At 30.8% G+C, this 17258-nt stretch overlaps 1 protein-coding gene across 1 annotated transcript in view; it reads left to right on the top strand.

The window, feature by feature from the left end:
- The window catches only part of LOC140039983 (protogenin B-like), a 42143-nt gene that overhangs the window by 13141 nt on the left and 11744 nt on the right, over positions 1 to 17258 (top strand). Inside the window, exons 5-10 of the mRNA XM_072085579.1 lie at positions 944 to 1102; positions 2662 to 2943; positions 4740 to 4868; positions 5257 to 5409; positions 5616 to 5921; positions 6979 to 7161. Coding sequence (XP_071941680.1) covers positions 944 to 1102; positions 2662 to 2943; positions 4740 to 4868; positions 5257 to 5409; positions 5616 to 5921; positions 6979 to 7161 — 1212 coding nt within the window. The remainder of the gene's footprint in view (positions 1 to 943; positions 1103 to 2661; positions 2944 to 4739; positions 4869 to 5256; positions 5410 to 5615; positions 5922 to 6978; positions 7162 to 17258) is intronic.

Here is a 17258-nt window from a genome sequence, read left to right as displayed (position 1 = left end):
GTTGCATTGCGGTCTATCACAGTTGCATTGCGGTCTATCACAGTTGCATTGCTGTCTATCACAGTTGCATTGCGGTCTATCACAGTTACATTGCAGTCTATCACAGTTGCATTGCGGTCTATCACAGTTGCATTGCGGTCTATCACAGTTACATTGCGGTCTATCACAGTTAATGTGAATTCTGCCTTTTAAACATCCAATGTGCTAGATATATAGACAATAATCAGAGAATCCCAGATCTTTTTGAATAGCTACTGAAGGCATGCCATTAGGATATAAGATAACAACAATATAATGAAATGTTGATTGATCGGTTTGTGTTGTATTTAGTAAAAACATGAAATGCTCCAGGTGAATAGAGATAAAGAAAAGTACAAAAACAGATTACAGTACAAACATTAATGATTGATTATTGTCATTAGAGACATTTTGAGACTTGTTCTACTTACAAATATTTCATTATCAAATGTATGTGGAACATTTTAATATTTATAAAGAGATCAAACTCTTTCTTTTTTTATAATACTCTGTACATTGGTATGTTTAATGTTTGATGATGTTTTTTTTTTATTTGACCGCACCACAAATTCAGTTTTTGTTTTTTGTGAGTGCCACAGTTCTGAAAGTGAAGTGTCCAAATTAAATAAATACTTACTTACTACGTTGAATTTCAGATATTTAAAAATGTCAAAATTTCAAAAAAAGTAACAATACAAAGAAAATGAAAAACATAAAGATAGTTTGTAATATTGAAATTGTCCAGAAGTACAAAAGCACAGATGACCCTAATAAACAATATAAATGTACTGTAATAAAAAATAAGATAAAGGAAACAAAATATATATTTTTTTCAATTACAAAAAAAGTGTTATAATTAGTGGATGTTTTTATTGATGGCCACAGACTTATCTAATGAAAATGTTAAATAAATTTTTTTTTTCAGATGGAAAAATAGTTGAATTGTCGAGCCGAGCAAGTTCAATAGGCCGTAATAACCTGATGTTACAGGACTTGTCATCGGATGATTCTGGTTTGTATTTCTGCCAAGTTCTTCAAGCTGGGAGCGTTGTAGCTGAAAGAATTGCTAAACTAACAGTTGTAGGTAAGTTTTAAGAACAAAGTGAATTGTATATTTCGTGCCTAGCTTACCTGGATAAACCGACAATAGCCTGTGCTTTTCAGAGGAAGAACCGGCAATAGCCTGTGCTTTTCAGAGGAAGAATTATTTGCCAGTTAGAAACTTAAAATCAGAATACAAAAAAGAACTTTCTAAATTAATTTGTAAAAAAGTTTTCTCAGATTTCAATTCATTTGAGGTAAATCATGTACTTATATTCGTCATTCTTTGACAATGACAGATAGACATCAATTTTTAAATCATGATTTAATTTTTGTTATATTTGTCGATATTACATTTGATAATGTACGTACAAGCTTGTCTTTGTCTTTTTACTAATGTAACAATATTTAATGTACAGTAGGATACGATATGCAAATACACTATAAATAATATTGATATTCATAAGTAATTGCAAACGGACAAAGGAATGACTGACCAATGTCCATCAATAAATCCATTGAGAACATATTCATTTCCTTGACTTGATTCATGAATATCATGATGTCTAGTAAGGTGTATAAATACATTATTGAAACTGACAGAACTAATTAAAGTACCACATATCCTTAAATACTAAAGTTGTATTGTGACTCAGTTCAGAAATCTGGGTCAGTTTGATTGGGGTAGATTTTAATATAAAAAACACCTAAATATTGTTATGTTGTCGTCATTTGTGCATGGGCTTAACCTGTGTGTTTACATTGGCCACAGTTAGTAACTAATTATTAGACCATTTTTTTTACTAAATATGTTCAAATACTTGTTTCAAACAATAGTCTATTGTAAAGTCAGTAAATTATAATTAGTATTTTCATCATTTTTCGGAAGAAATACAGTACCTCAAAAGTATCCTGGTACCATTTTGTATGTAAACATTCATCACCAGATGAAGAACTTGTTTGATGCGGCGGCCAAAATTTCGCACCCGCACGAATATTTTCCATGGCCTTTAGCACCTGTTTGTAAAGGCACTTAAAACACTTGGGATTATACCTTAATGGTTGATAAAGTATAGCACAGGTAGTGATACCATAAGGTTAGATAATTACAAGTATCAGGAAATATAGGATCAAAGCTTGAAGGTTGAAATGGGCTTGAATTTGGTTATTTACCATAGTGATTGACCCATGTCCAGTTGAATAAATCTAGGCCAATTATAAGCCTATGACTGTTGCATGTGATCTAATTATGTAGCAGGAATAGCAGAGTTAAGTATAGCAAGGTGTTGATAAGTGTTATCAAAGATATAGCATTAATAATAGTGAAAGGTGTTTCCTGAAATGCGCTAAATTGATTCAATGCTATCTAAGTAAACATTACTTTATAAACCTAATTTTGTTTGTTTTTTTATGTTTCTGTTTATTTTTCCAATTATTGTGTTTTAGTTGATCAACATAAATTTTTAAATTTTAGTAAAAGGAAGCAAATTTGTTCATTTGAAATTGCTAGACATCCAAAGTTTCTGAAATTATTATGAAGACAAATAAAGTTGTATCCTGTAAAGAATTGTAGTAAAACAATAATGTATTGTTGTATTTTAGCACCTCCCATCATTGAGGAACCACCAGAGGAACCAAGTGACGTTATAGTAGGCCGAAATATTCACCTCAGATGTCGGGCTATTGGTCAACCAAAACCAAAAATAACTTGGTATAAAAATGGAATGCCTGTTGTGTTGGACGAAAGATTCACCATCCCAGAAGGAGATATGGATAAGCTTAGTATATTTGCATCACAAGTAAGAGACACTGGTATATACCAATGTTTTGCTGAAAATCCAGTTGGCAGCATGCAGGCATCGGTCGCAGTCAAATTCAAAATTAGTGAGTACTTAACTCAACTTTTTCCATTATAAAAACTTGTAATCTAAGCTGTTATTTCAGTAATTACAACTATACTGATTGAGAGTGAGACATTTAAAGTATGTATTATACATACCCGAACCTATATATGACTACATAAAGGCATTGGAGTTTACAATACCAGGTTTAAAAAAAATAATATTTATGTCATAAAAACTTTTCCTTACCTACATAGTACTATTGGGATAGAAATTGTGCAGATGTTACTAGTATATCTTGTTTTTTAAAGTTTATTTTTTTTTAAATTTTTATTATAAATTTAAAATTCGAAAATGTTGTTTTCTTGCCTCTTTCCAGTACTATTTTGATACTGTATACCAATCAGTTTGTAGATACTGTAGCAGTACAAGTATTTACTTGCTAATAATAAATGTATATTTTAATATAGTACTATGTAGTATTGGTTATGTTTATCAAAGGTTTTTTTGTAAACATGTTTTTGTAATGTTTTTATCTGACCAATGTTTAACTGCAATAACCATTGTGTAAATATATTATTTTCACCTCTTATCATATACCAACAAATGCATTGGTTCTGGTATCCTAAATGAATTCAATGGCATTTCTCTATTCTATTGGTTCAATATTTGTCATCTGATATTACCGTAAACTATGGTGGTTAAATGTAAATTGTGTGTGACATAACCTTGGTTCAATATTATTATATTTGTATTTTGTATTTTGTATTTTGTATTAATATTTGTCCTCAGTGAGGAAATTCGGATTAGGCCCTCCACGGACCCACGGCAGCCAGCAGTGCAGCGCCTACCAGATTAGGCAATGAGAGTAAAGCATCTTGCCTAAGGATGCAATTAGTATGGTACAGATAACCTCGAACCCATGCCTATCACATGCTAGTCCGATATTACCATTACACCATCACTCTCCAGTATATACAGCACCCGCCACGATTTCTAGACGGTCTCCCATCCAGAACGCAACCGGGCCCAACGTTGCTTAACTTCGGTGATCTGACGAGAACCGGTGTTTCAACGCAGTATGGCCTTATATATATAAGCTTAGCTGACTCTGTCCTAACCCCATTCACATCTCCATCCCCCTCTCCATTTACCTCTCCATTCACCTCTCCATCCCCCTCTCCATTCACCTCTCCATTCACCTCTCCAGCCCATTTGAAAGGTGAAAAAAAAAACCTTTAAAAGAACAATAGAAAAGTAAGAAAAAACGTAGATGGCCATTCACACATTGTCCCATTTCCCAACATTCTAGATTTGTTTCAGACTCTGGCTTATTTTCTGTCAACTTCAATTGTATCAAGTCCTAGTTTCGTGCTTTCAAACAGTTGCATACTATAGTACACAATGCATTCCAGTACAGTACTGTAGCAGTATTGATGCATTCCAGTACAGTACTGTAGCAGTATTGATGCATTCCAGTACAGTACTGTAGCAGTATTGATGCATTCCAGTACAGTACAGTACTGTAGCAGTATTGATGCATTCCAGTACAGTACTGTAGCAGTATTGATGCATTCCAGTACAGTACAGTACTGTAGCAGTATTGATGCATTCCAGTACAGTACAGTACTGTAGCAGTATTGATGCATTCCAGTACAGTACTGTAGCAGTATTGATGCATTCCAGTACAGTACTGTAGCAGTATTGATGCATTCCAGTACAGTACAGTACTGTAGCAGTATTGATGCATTCCAGTACAGTACAGTACTGTAGCAGTATTGATTGGACCTGTAAATGGCTAAATTTCATTTTATTAACTTAGTTGTGTGATTTGTTTAGAATCTGGTCGACCTGATCCACCTTTTAATGTGCAAGTGGAAGCAAGTGACTCTCAGAAGTTGTTAGTAACCTGGAGCCAGTCCATCATCCCTGTTCTTGGATATGGTGTTCATTATTTTGAAACAAGTGGTGAGAATTTGTGTTTAAATAAACTTTTTACCCAAATATCAATTTTTGAAACGTAGCCCATAATGACCCATTGGTCTTAGTTAACTTTTTTATTCATTTTTTTCTTTTATTCAAATGTTTTTTTTTATTTAACCTTATTTATAGAGGGTGACCCTAAACAGCATATGCTGACAATCAAGAGGCCCTCATATAAACAAACTATACACTAATACTTACCTGCTAAGTTGGTTTCATTGAATTATCGCTAACTTTGGTGGGTAAAGCACCAACTTAGCCAGTAAATAACTATGCCTGAACCTTCCCAATGTTACTGAACTTAAGTTCATACCGTATCTTATAGTTCCACTTAAATCATCGTCTTGTTTTGCTTACTTTTTCTAATTTGTAGGCGGAATAGATAAATCTATTTTTCACGATAGCTATCCTGTAGAAATACCAAAATTACATCCATTTACCAATTATACAATTTATGTACTTGCGTACAATAGCAATGGGGTCAGTGACCCCTCGGAATATGTTTACATCAGGACCCAGCCTGACAGTAAGTAATCCCTTATACTTTTTTACATTAGTAAACAAATTTTATATAAATAAATATAATAAATAAATTAAATGCATAAGGTTAATAAATTTACATGAAATTTTAGCGGAAATCCAATTACCTTCAAAATCATTTTTTACAAAATGTTTACCCCCCTATCTAAAAATCCTTGACCCATCACTGACCATTGAATTTGAATCATTTAGAACCAACAGATGTACCCAAGTTTTCATTAGCAAGCAACACAGCTACATCACTTGACATTAAATGGCAGAAAATGCCGCTAGAGTACGCCAATGGCGTGATCATACAATACAGTATTCAGTACAGAGAATACGGAGATAAAACATCCAATGATGTAGAAGTAAACGGAAAAGAAAACGGTACAGTCATCAATGACCTTCGACCTGGATCGGAATATGAAGTTCGCATATCAGCTGCCACGATTATTGGCAAAGGGCCTTGGTCAGGATGGACGAAGAAGAGGACTCTAATTCCAGGAACTCGTCCAGGTAATTTTTTTGTTCACATTGAGTAATTTAAAGAATTTTAATCTCTGCCTTCTTCTAGATGTTTTTCTTGATTTTTAACAATATTTGTACAATTATATTATTATATATCACTCAAGCTTTTTTCTATATTTTAACCATATTATATGTTCATAATAATTGGTTCCTCTGAATTATGGACCAAATTGGAAATATAATTTGTTTTATTGAATAATAGAATTGAAATTCTGATTATTTATAACCAGGTTTAATTCTAATTTTGTATCCATTTATGTATGCTTTGTTCTTTTGAATTCAAAATAAATCTAAAATCAAATGAAAATAAAAATAATTTAATAACTTGTTTACATGTACTCTCTTTAAGTAGAAAATAAATACAGAATTTAATTTATGTAATGAAATTCTAAGAAATCATGGTTGTTATTTTGCTGAAACAAATTAATAAAACTAAAGATGGAGTTGTTCCATATTGATTATTAAAAACAAAATGATTGAATATTAAAAACAAGTTGATAGAACAATGAGCCCTAACAAAAATCTCTACATTAATGAATAAAAATATTTTGTTTCTTCTAACAATTTATTTCATCATTAATGTGTATCTCCTCAATAAACCCTCTATAACTATTAACTTAGGTCAACATAATAAGTAAATGGATTTTATAATCTTGTTATTTGTAACATTAAATAGATGGAAATGTTGACTCAATGTACGACGAGGTCATGTTTGTGACATACTTTTTTTTAAAAATTAGTGATATTATGTTGATTTGTTTAAAAGCTTGGCCTAATGAGTCACAAATGTTTTATTACCTGTTTCAGATCAAACATATAAACTTCCAAACATTACTAAACAATGTCAAGCATTAATTTTAAAATTACCATACATACATGATTTACTATGTTGTAGTTGATAATTCTGTAACTTCAAAATAAAGGGATAGTTATAACATTTTAATTTTTTTTAAAATTTTCAGTGTTGTTTTTTACATTGTTTAAAAAAAAATGTTCAGTATTTCGTTGAATTCAATTTATAACGATGTATTGATATTGTTTTCAGGTGATATTACAGCTCCCAATATGAGGACTACATTTGTGAACCAGTCTGTTATATTTGTTCAGTGGGAGCCAGTTGATGACAACATTTTAGGCTACAAAATCTCTTATTACACCGTGGATGGGGTAAAGGCTGGTCCTGTCATCCTAGCACCAAATGTAACGGACTACACAATAACCGGTCTAAGTAAGTTCTCTAATTTGCTTTTTTTCTTGGCCTTCGTCTTCACTAAACATTTGAAATAAGTCTTTATTTCAGTATGATTTGCTTTTCTCAAACTGTTTATTTCATTCAAAAGGGACTAACTCGTTATACCTACAATGGCCTAACACAATTCTTAATGCCTACCAATACACACATTACTTGTCTACCTAGACTAGGCCCCGTTATACCCACAAGTTCCATGATCAGGCCTTACATAATTCCTAATAACCCACCAATACACGCATCACTTGACTACCTCGGCCTCCTGGGTGTTTCAGAATCTTTAGGCCTAACCATAGAGATAATATCTCTATGGCCTAACATAAACCCTAATGCAGTAATCTTATCTAATCAATATGAACCTTGCGGAATCTAAAGATTATTCAGATAATAGCTTATGTTTGCTGATAACATATCCAAAGCCCGTGCTTAAATATACCAAGCAGAATATTAACTCATTTGTATTGATATATATTAGCACAGTAGAGAATGAGGTCAGATTTTCGTTTGTTTTTTTTACAATTAACTAGCGTAAATGTGTAACCTTTACATCTTAGGCTGTGTTTATACAACATCACAAATTTAAACACGTCTTTAATTTTTAGCTGTTACACGGGCCGAGGTCAATCCCACAAAAACCTTGCAGTTACACGGGCCGAGGTCAACCCCACAAAAACCTTGCAGTTACACGGGCTGAGGTCAATCCCACAAAAACCTTGCAGTTACACGGGCCGAGGTCAACCCCACAAAAACCTTGCAGTTACACGGGCCGAGGTCAACCCCACAAAAACCTTGCAGTTATACATTAAATCGTAATACCTTGTTATACCGTAGTTCATAATCCCAAGTTGTATATATACTCACATGCATTATGAATTAATATGAGTTTATTAAGGATTTCAATAAAGGATGATTTCGTTTAAAATTTAGTTTATTCAATTATTGATTTTTTAAATCTGCTTTTGAAATTAGAAAAAAAAATGTTTTAGAATTAGGATAAAACTATGCTACATTTTGCCAAATTATGTCAACATTTTATTAGCGTTAATGTTAAGTGCTAAATCGGTTAAAATATGCAAAAAAAGCATAATTATCTACTAGATTTGGTCAACATTTTCACAGCACATACTTTTATTTAACGAGAGGTCAAAACAATACCATGAGGACACTTCCAACACATCAACAGCAACCGGGAATCCACAAAATTTTAGGATTCAGCCAAGTAGCCTTTTTTGCAATTAAAATCTCATTACACGGAATCTCTTCGATGTTATACAACACACTTCTCGTAGGCGTTTTGAATATGCATGTAATAGCGTGTTGTATAAACGCGCCATTATATTCAAGCCTGTGCTTAAAAATACCAAGCCAAATATTAACTAATTTTGTTGTTGATATTAGTACAGTAGAGAATGAGGTCAGATTTTCGTTTGTTTTTTTTACAATTAACTTGCGTAAATGTTTAATCTTATATTCTAACAATCGATCTTTGACTCCATCCTGACCAATCAGAGTTCAAGAACGTTAGTAAATGAATAATTGCAAGTGTAAACATTTATGATGTTTACATCACATTTTCCTCTGTAAGGTCGGGTCAATGATGTCACTCTGTATACAAGTGTTTATTTGTTAGTAGTTCAATAAGCTACTTATCAAATGCACTGTAATGAGTGCAATAGGTTGAAAGATTCAATAATAAATATTACATAGTAACTACTCAATAATACACTGCTTTAATATACAACAATAAACCAAATAAGGAGTGAAACAAACTATCCATCATAGTTATGTAATCATTGTCATTAATTATTATTTGATTTATTTCATCATCAGTATAAAATCAGAGACGACGACAACAACAATAATAACATCACCGTCATCATCATCATTGTTATTTACAAATGTGCACAATGCTATAATACCATGTTTGTTGTATGTTTTTTGTTGCATCTTTTATTTTTGTTAATATATATTTGAATATGATAAAAGGTATTTTATTTTGCAAGCTGCTCATTAATTTACAGTCAAGGAAATGCTTAAACAGCAGTTTACATTTTTATATATTATATTGTATGCTATTGCATTGTTATTATGCTGGTTGAATAAATAAACCAAACAAAACGAAAACACCCACATTTATACACCTTTCTGTGATATGAATGTGACCTCTGTAATGATTATATTGTCATCCTGATTCTCACAATTCTTTGTAAACACTTTGTTAACTTCAAAATAATTCGCTTGGAGCAATTAAAAAGATTTCCAGGTTCAACCACCTCTATATTAGGATAGTGATTTCATAAGGAGATAATTACAACAAGACTAGCTGTTTATGAGCTTTCATCATATGACAATATTATGAAAAAATTAACATATATTTCTTGTCAATATTTAACTATGCTTGATTTGAGAATTGAAATTCATTTGAGTTTGATTGAAGATTGGTTTCTAAAGTAAAGATTGATTCATTTTCCTGCTTAATTTAATGTTTGTAAGGAGTTAATGAAGAAGGAATCAAAATAGAATGATTAAAGCTTGTTTTTAGTTGATGAAAAACAATCTATCTGTGCACAGCTTGTGAGAAAAATTCTCAATTACGTATGCGAGAATTGAAATTTTGCCTGGTTTATTGTGTTTTTGGAACATTGAACTTGCTGTGTGAGTAGATTGGTAAAGCTGCTGACCATTGAAGGACACTGTCCATTGTTAATGTCGTTGACCTATGATCCAACCAGTTCAAACCGGTTTTCAATCTGATCACATGCTTGATCTTTCAATGGACACTGGTCAAGATAAACGTGATGACCGCTTGTCCTCTTGGTGACGATGACAAACCAAAATTATTTCTTTTGATACTAGATTTTCTTTTAATTTTTCAAACATATTTATAAAATATATAAGCAAACTTATTAAATAGATTTATATATGGGGTGGGTTATTTTCCACAAAAAAATCACCACGAGCTAGGCTAATTAAGCTATAAAGTTATCTATGATATAATATCTATTATAATCTCTATAGTTAATCAGAATTGCTGCTAGTCTTTCATTTAAAATTCAGAAAGAGAGAGGGGAGGGAGTTTGTTTGAATTCCCAAGCCCTCCTTGTCCAGTGTACATTACTGCAGTAATATAGATATAAAGATCTTTCTTTTACTTATTTTGTACATTTATTTTGCACACAGTTAAGGTCACCCACGAGTTCTAACTCTTACTAAAATCTAAAATTTAACTTTACAAAAATAAATTGTACTTTGAATAGTTTAGGTGGGAATTTTAAATTTAATCTTAGAATGGTCAGGGACAAAGGAAATGGCTTAAATTTTATATCAAGCGCTGGATTATTTCCGATAGAAATTTGGAAACAAAATGAGAACGAGCAACAATAGAGGCGTTTCACACAAGATTACAAACTTATTTGACAATTGTTATTGACAAATATGGTAACCGGTAATAGCATACTTTAGAATACACTTAAGTATTGGCAGATTGAGAATGGTAATAAACTCATTAATTATAATAGAATTTTAAATTTTAAGCAATAAATTTGGAAATTATCTTTATGAAAAATGTATGTAATACCCAAACAAACATGTTTTAAAAATATCAACATTAGTTAATTAACATCAAGGTATTGGGCTGACTTTTTTTACATATTTTAACAGATCATGTCAAAATGATTAACTGCAGTTACTGCAGTAACTACATTTTGTTTACTATAAACCTGTTTATTTAGTTAAGCTTTACATTGATTATTAAAAGAAACTGGTAATTCTTAAACTAAATCATATGTCAATGCAGTAATCTAAATAGGCACATACTTATATTAAGAATGCTTATATACACTTTTTAGTTGATAAGCCAATCATTAAACTCAGGTCAAAGGTTGTGCCCACGCATGAATTCTGTAAATTCGGAAAAGAATTGTTGAATTTTTAATTGTGCTTTTGTAGTTAATAACTAGGAATGAAAATATCGGATTCCTAACGCTCGTTAATTTGAATATTAAAATAATCGTGTAGGAGTTTATGCATGGGATAGCTCATATTGTAATTGAACAGTTCGAAAAGCAGGTATAGAAAACTGCTTATTACAACCTTGAAAAGGGACGGCCACATTTTAATCAAATACCACATTCGATATGATATTTATTAACAATGTTCCTTATGAATATTCATTAATTCCAAATAAAGTTTTTATGATAATTTTATTTTTTTTATATAGTTTACCAGATGTTGGTTCTCAATATTAATTTTCTGATTGTATTAATTAATTTATTTTAATTTTATTTAAAAATGTATTTGTACAGGATAAAAACAAAAATCAGGTATAGATATTGCATTTTAGCGCATTAGATTAAAGAAATTTATAAAAAGACATTAAAAATCACAATACAAAGATAGACAATATTTGCAATGTTTTGAAAAGGAGGGAAAATTAAAGGGAAAATGTAACTGTTCAATACATGATACAAATATAGAAATATAAATATTAAATATAGAAATACAAATATTGAATAAAGCTATAAAAAAAACTTACTGCGCATTTTGCGTTTATAGTTTTTCTAGAATTTTGTTTTGTGATGAAATAGTATGTGAATGAATACTTAAACTCCATTTTCTTGCAAGCAGAAAGGGAAAATAACGATCCAATGGTAATCATGAAAAGAAGCTGAAAAACACTTTTTGTCTTCCATTATCTTTTCTGTTAAATTAAAGTTTCGAAGAATTATTTTAATCAGAGTCAACACGGTATAAAAAAGTTAATTAATAACATGAGCACTTCCATTGGATGTAACTAGAATATGATTTGGACGATGCATGCTTTACTCTAGTGTATGAGAATACAGCTTTAATGACTTGGGATAGTGTAATATTATTTGCATCACCTACAGTAGTTTCATCCCAATCATAAATTGACCTTTCTTTGGTTGTTGGGCTGCTTGATGTCTATTTATAAATTGTTTTAAGATCTATTTTATATTGCTAATGTGTTTCATTATTCAATTCTCATTTTGAGGCAATTGAAATACAAACTGTGGGTGTTGAAAACTCTACTCTACATTTCTGAACTTTCTCCCACCACAGCAGCAGTGGCGGCCATCTTCTGGACACCTGTGATTCTCATCATGCATCCATCATAATCAGTAACTGACCATCCATTGGTTTTAGTAGGTCAGCTAGGCCGCTGGCCATACCGATATTTAGCGATGACAACAGTTTACTCAGCAAGGGGTCATACCATTCCAAAATTCTATGAATACAATATTGACATTTTAAAGTGGTATGAATAAACACTAATATTTCCTATTTTTCTTTAAGATTTAGAATTTAAATTTAACAAAATCTAATTTGATTTTTGCATCTATATTAAAACATTATTATTTTCAAAATATTTTATTATTTGATGTCATGGTGAGTCCAGAATTGAAATTTATATTTATTTATATTTATTATTTATTTTTCAGACTAGGGAGTACATGAATACAAACAAACAGTATAATAAAATTTCTCCAAAAATGGTAAACAGTAAAACCCTACTAAAAGGACCCTAAAAAAATGTCCCTTTGACAGCTGGGGTGGCCTAAAGGAGGGATTATATTTAAATAATGTCCCTTTGACAGGGGTGGCCTAAAGGAGGGATTATATTTAAATATACCGACAATATGTTAGGTTTTGTGAAAAGACTTTTACTGTATTTGAAAGATAAAAGAGGTTTATTCTGGTTTTTAGATAATCTGCTTGAATAACCACAATAGAAAGTAAATTGCAACAACTTTCAAGTAAAATGAATATAAATTCTAAACCTATTCATTGCATAAATAAGAACTTATAAATAAATAATCATAAAATTCTCATATTAAAACATATATCGCGATTTATTAGCTTCTGAATAGAAGACTAAATTAAAGAAGGCATTAAAGCCAGCCCTATTTCACCATCTGTCAATATGCTGCTACATTTATAATTATTCTTGGTTGGGAATGCGATATTAGTAGTGATTAGCCTGTCAAAGGTTTTGTTAATATTGCGTGATTGTGGGTTGAATTTTAGCTTGATCAACTGACCCTTATTAATTATGAACTTGGCTGTGTGCCAAATAATGGTACTACTACTTTGTGTGTTCGCGTTCGTTTTCGTTAAATCATCGATTGAAATTCATTAGTTGAACAACTACTGAAGTTATTTATTAGAAATTGTGTGGTTGTTCATCATTGTGTGGTTGTTCATCATTGTGTGCTTTATATTAGATTTAGAATTTTATTTTTTTTTTCCAATTTACATTTTATAGTTCACATCATAAGGATAAAATAATGTAAAATGAAAAATTACCCAAAAAAGACCCTAGATTAAGATTTTTTAGATCAAGCGTGAACCTTTTTCTCCACAAGGTTAATGTTAGCGTTTGTTTAATGAGGCGTACATTTTATTTATCGCTTCATGTCAAGTATTTTACAGTTATTTTTTTTATTGAACAACACTGTTTATAGCTCATCTAAAACTGAGTAATATATTATTGTAATAAAAGTATTAAAATACTCAATTTGTTTGTATTTTTATGATTTCAAACACTGTTTGACTGTTTTGTTGTATTACCATCATATAAATAATCAACAGTATAATTAGTTAGCTAATTTGTTTTCTCTGTAACATCAACATAATAACAACACGCTATTAGTATTATCCAGCTATAATGATGAAATCTATGCTGCTTTTGTGCATTAATGATTGCCGGACGTTAGCTGTATTGTCCATGTTATGCCAAGTTGAGAATTAATTGTAATATAATACTAAATTATGTCCACTTTTGTGAGTGTTTTGAATATGAATATATAACTAATTCATGATTGGTCACTTCTTATAATTTTAATAGTGTTTGATCTTTATTCTTGAATTATGAATTGCCTTAAGATATTATTATGCAAGCAATTATCAAAGTGGACATTTGGAGACCATGGTTGACCTTTTTCACCCTATTAAACGATTAATTGGCTTGAATTATTCTGGAACCAATTTCAATGATGCAAATTAACTAAAAGTAATGAGATACATTCTGACCAACACCATCAGGTCAAATGTCATCTATGCATTGATTACTTTATTGATATATGCGGCAGAGTATCAGATTACAGCCACAAATTCGATAGAAATATGCACTGGGATGAGTTTGAACTAAAGAGCACGAGAGAGAGAGAGATGATTAAAGAACTGTACAAAATACAGTGCTTTTGATTAAGTTGATTAAGGATTTATATGCATGTAATTATGGTATCAAATATTAATTATCCATGTTTTAATAATTGCAAGAGGATATTGATGCAAACTGTAAAAGATAGGAGATGATAGAAAGTGTTGAATTTGAAAACAAACCAATTTATTTAAATAAAAACTTTGTTTGATGGTAAAAAAGTTACATTTTAACAGTTTCTTTTTAATGAACAGATTCTTGAGAAGAATGACTATCTATAAAACTTTTGGCATAAAACCAAAAATAATTACAATCACGTTATTTACAAAATACACTATGAAATGTTTACACGAAAGTCATAAAGGCGTGAAATTAAAAGTTTGTTATTAAAAATTTTAAACATCAACAGAAATGTATATAAGAATAATTGAAATATCTCATAACTGATAATTTTATTTAAGGAATAATGATTTGTGTAACACATAGGAGTGTAAAATTCTTGGATCATATCCAAGCCTTAGTCACAGGTAATATATGAATGTATGTCATATTGGGTCAACTATCTAGTTTACTAATAATCCAGTTATTTTAACAGCCAGTATTCTTCCCCTTCTCAGAATTGAGCATAGGGTTCAAAAGCCTTGCAGATTGGCCTTGTATTTAGCAGTGTATCAAAGTAGCACTTGGTGGAGATGCTTGTACCAGGGAGAATTAGTTTAATCAATGTTAATATTGTTCATCTTGTAATGTATTTGACCAGCATTAATATACTACAGTATATACATACTGATCAGAGGTAGATAACTACATTGCTTTATCCGTAGAGATATAGGGATAATATCTCTATGCTGTAACTCAGCTTCTTTTAAAAACTTAATCTCCAATTTTTTTAAAACACTATAAAAATTTACAAATTCAGAACTTTATTAGGTTTTTTTAGTGATAATTGTTATTGTAAATGATTGTAAATTTGTATTTAATATTGGGGTATAAAAGCAGCAAGGCTAACATGGGGTTGATCCAGGCAAGCTCTGACTCGCGCTGGCTAAATCTCACATTTCATTGTTTTCTTAGCTTTGTTTGTTTTCTTTGAATTTTAATGTCGATACTATGGCATTCTGTGGCCTGAAATCGACTTATATAATCACAAAATACAGATTAAAAGTACTTTTGACACCAGTTTAACAACAATAAAAAAGAAAACAGAAATCCTTATACTAATAACAATTGTTTGTAGATATATGGAAATTCAGATATATGGATGAAACTGATGCGGTTTTGATTGGTCAATAATCGTGGTTCATTGGAAGATTATGGCTGTTCCTTGAACCGTTCATACCCACTAAGATCAGTTTTCGGTTGTAGCACATTGCGTGCTCATTTTCTAGTCACACTGTTTATAATGCAAAGCATCTCAGTATAAAATACAGTACCATGGGGTGCAACAGTGCTTGGGCTGTGTGTTCGTTAATTTGAATAGTTTATATGTAGAACACTGTGTTTTGACGTCCTTATGTCGATCAGCTTGTAATAGGTTCAATACTCGAGCCACTTGGCGATCACAAATGACCAGTAATATGACATAGCAAGAGTATGTTTATTCAGCTGCAGGAGTGAGAATGATATTACATTTGCACTATTACCATATTATGGAAAAAAAACAAGTAATCAATGTATCAAACTTTATTTCAAGGATAATTAAATGTGTTTATACATATGCCATGGGATTTAAAGAACCAAAGCAAACACATGTTATGTTTGCCTATGTTTGAATTATGTTTAAATATATTCACTTGCACTGATAATAGTGTTTCCCGACATTTTTCTGGCAGTTTTACTTTATCATTTAAATTTAGCTTTTTGCTTATTTTATTTTGTATCTCCAATTACAGTATATATAGATAGAAATTATATCAAATAAATTAACCTCCAGTCCAATTATTTTTATTTTTACACGTTTTATTAATAATTATACCATCATAAAAAGTAAGTAATATTTGCACAGTATATTTCTTTATATCATTAATCCAAGTGTTCAACAATCCAAACAATGTCCCAATATAATTTATTTTGTACATTTGAAAGGAAATAAAAGTAAACAGTTTTTTTTTTGCTTTTCCAATTGTCTGAAATCAAAAGGGTTGACATTCAAGGTCAAAGACTATAACCTCTGCTAGCAGGTTTCCAACAATTGTCCACCCTCCCTCTGCTTACTGCATTTATTTATGCAAAGTTTTTTTTTGCTTTTTGTATTATTATAATTATATACGCAATCATAAATATTATTGATTTGTTAGTTATTGGCGAAAATATAATTATTTCAAAAGCTATGAAATTTCTAGGTTATTTATTACAATTTAGAAAAATTGTTTTCAAAGACTAACATTATTATTATTATTCTTCAAATTAAATGTTAAATTTAACTAATGTGTATGTAATTACCCCAGACTAAAACCTTTTTATTGATTTCATAAATCGGTTAAAGGGAGTTTTAAACAAAGTTACTGCAGTAAGTGAAGTAGAATAATTATTCTATAAAAAATAAATCAGTTACAATTGTGGAAGTGTATATGTATGAATTATTTTGCAAATTTTCTTACAATTGCAGAAGTTTTAATATTTATTCAGTTGAATTTTAACACTATTTATTTTAAATAATAATACTCCAATCCAAATTCAACCAACATACAATTAAGTTTAGCCTCAAAACACCAGGCTGTTCTTTATGATCATAACAACATGAACTATGAGTTCAACGAAAGGTGAACATTACTACCAGGTATAATGAACAAAATGATAAAGGTCAACAATGTCAAAATGCGTTGAATAGATTCACAGTTATGCATTGACCGTGGAGGACTCATGATCTGCACACGCTCACTGTATCTAATTT

Source organism: Antedon mediterranea, chromosome 2 (genome assembly GCF_964355755.1).
Source record: "Antedon mediterranea chromosome 2, ecAntMedi1.1, whole genome shotgun sequence".
NCBI classification, from domain to species: Eukaryota; Metazoa; Echinodermata; class Crinoidea; order Comatulida; family Antedonidae; genus Antedon; species Antedon mediterranea.
The sequence above is the reverse complement of the archived record's forward strand: the minus strand, read 5'-3'. Positions and strand labels throughout refer to the sequence as shown.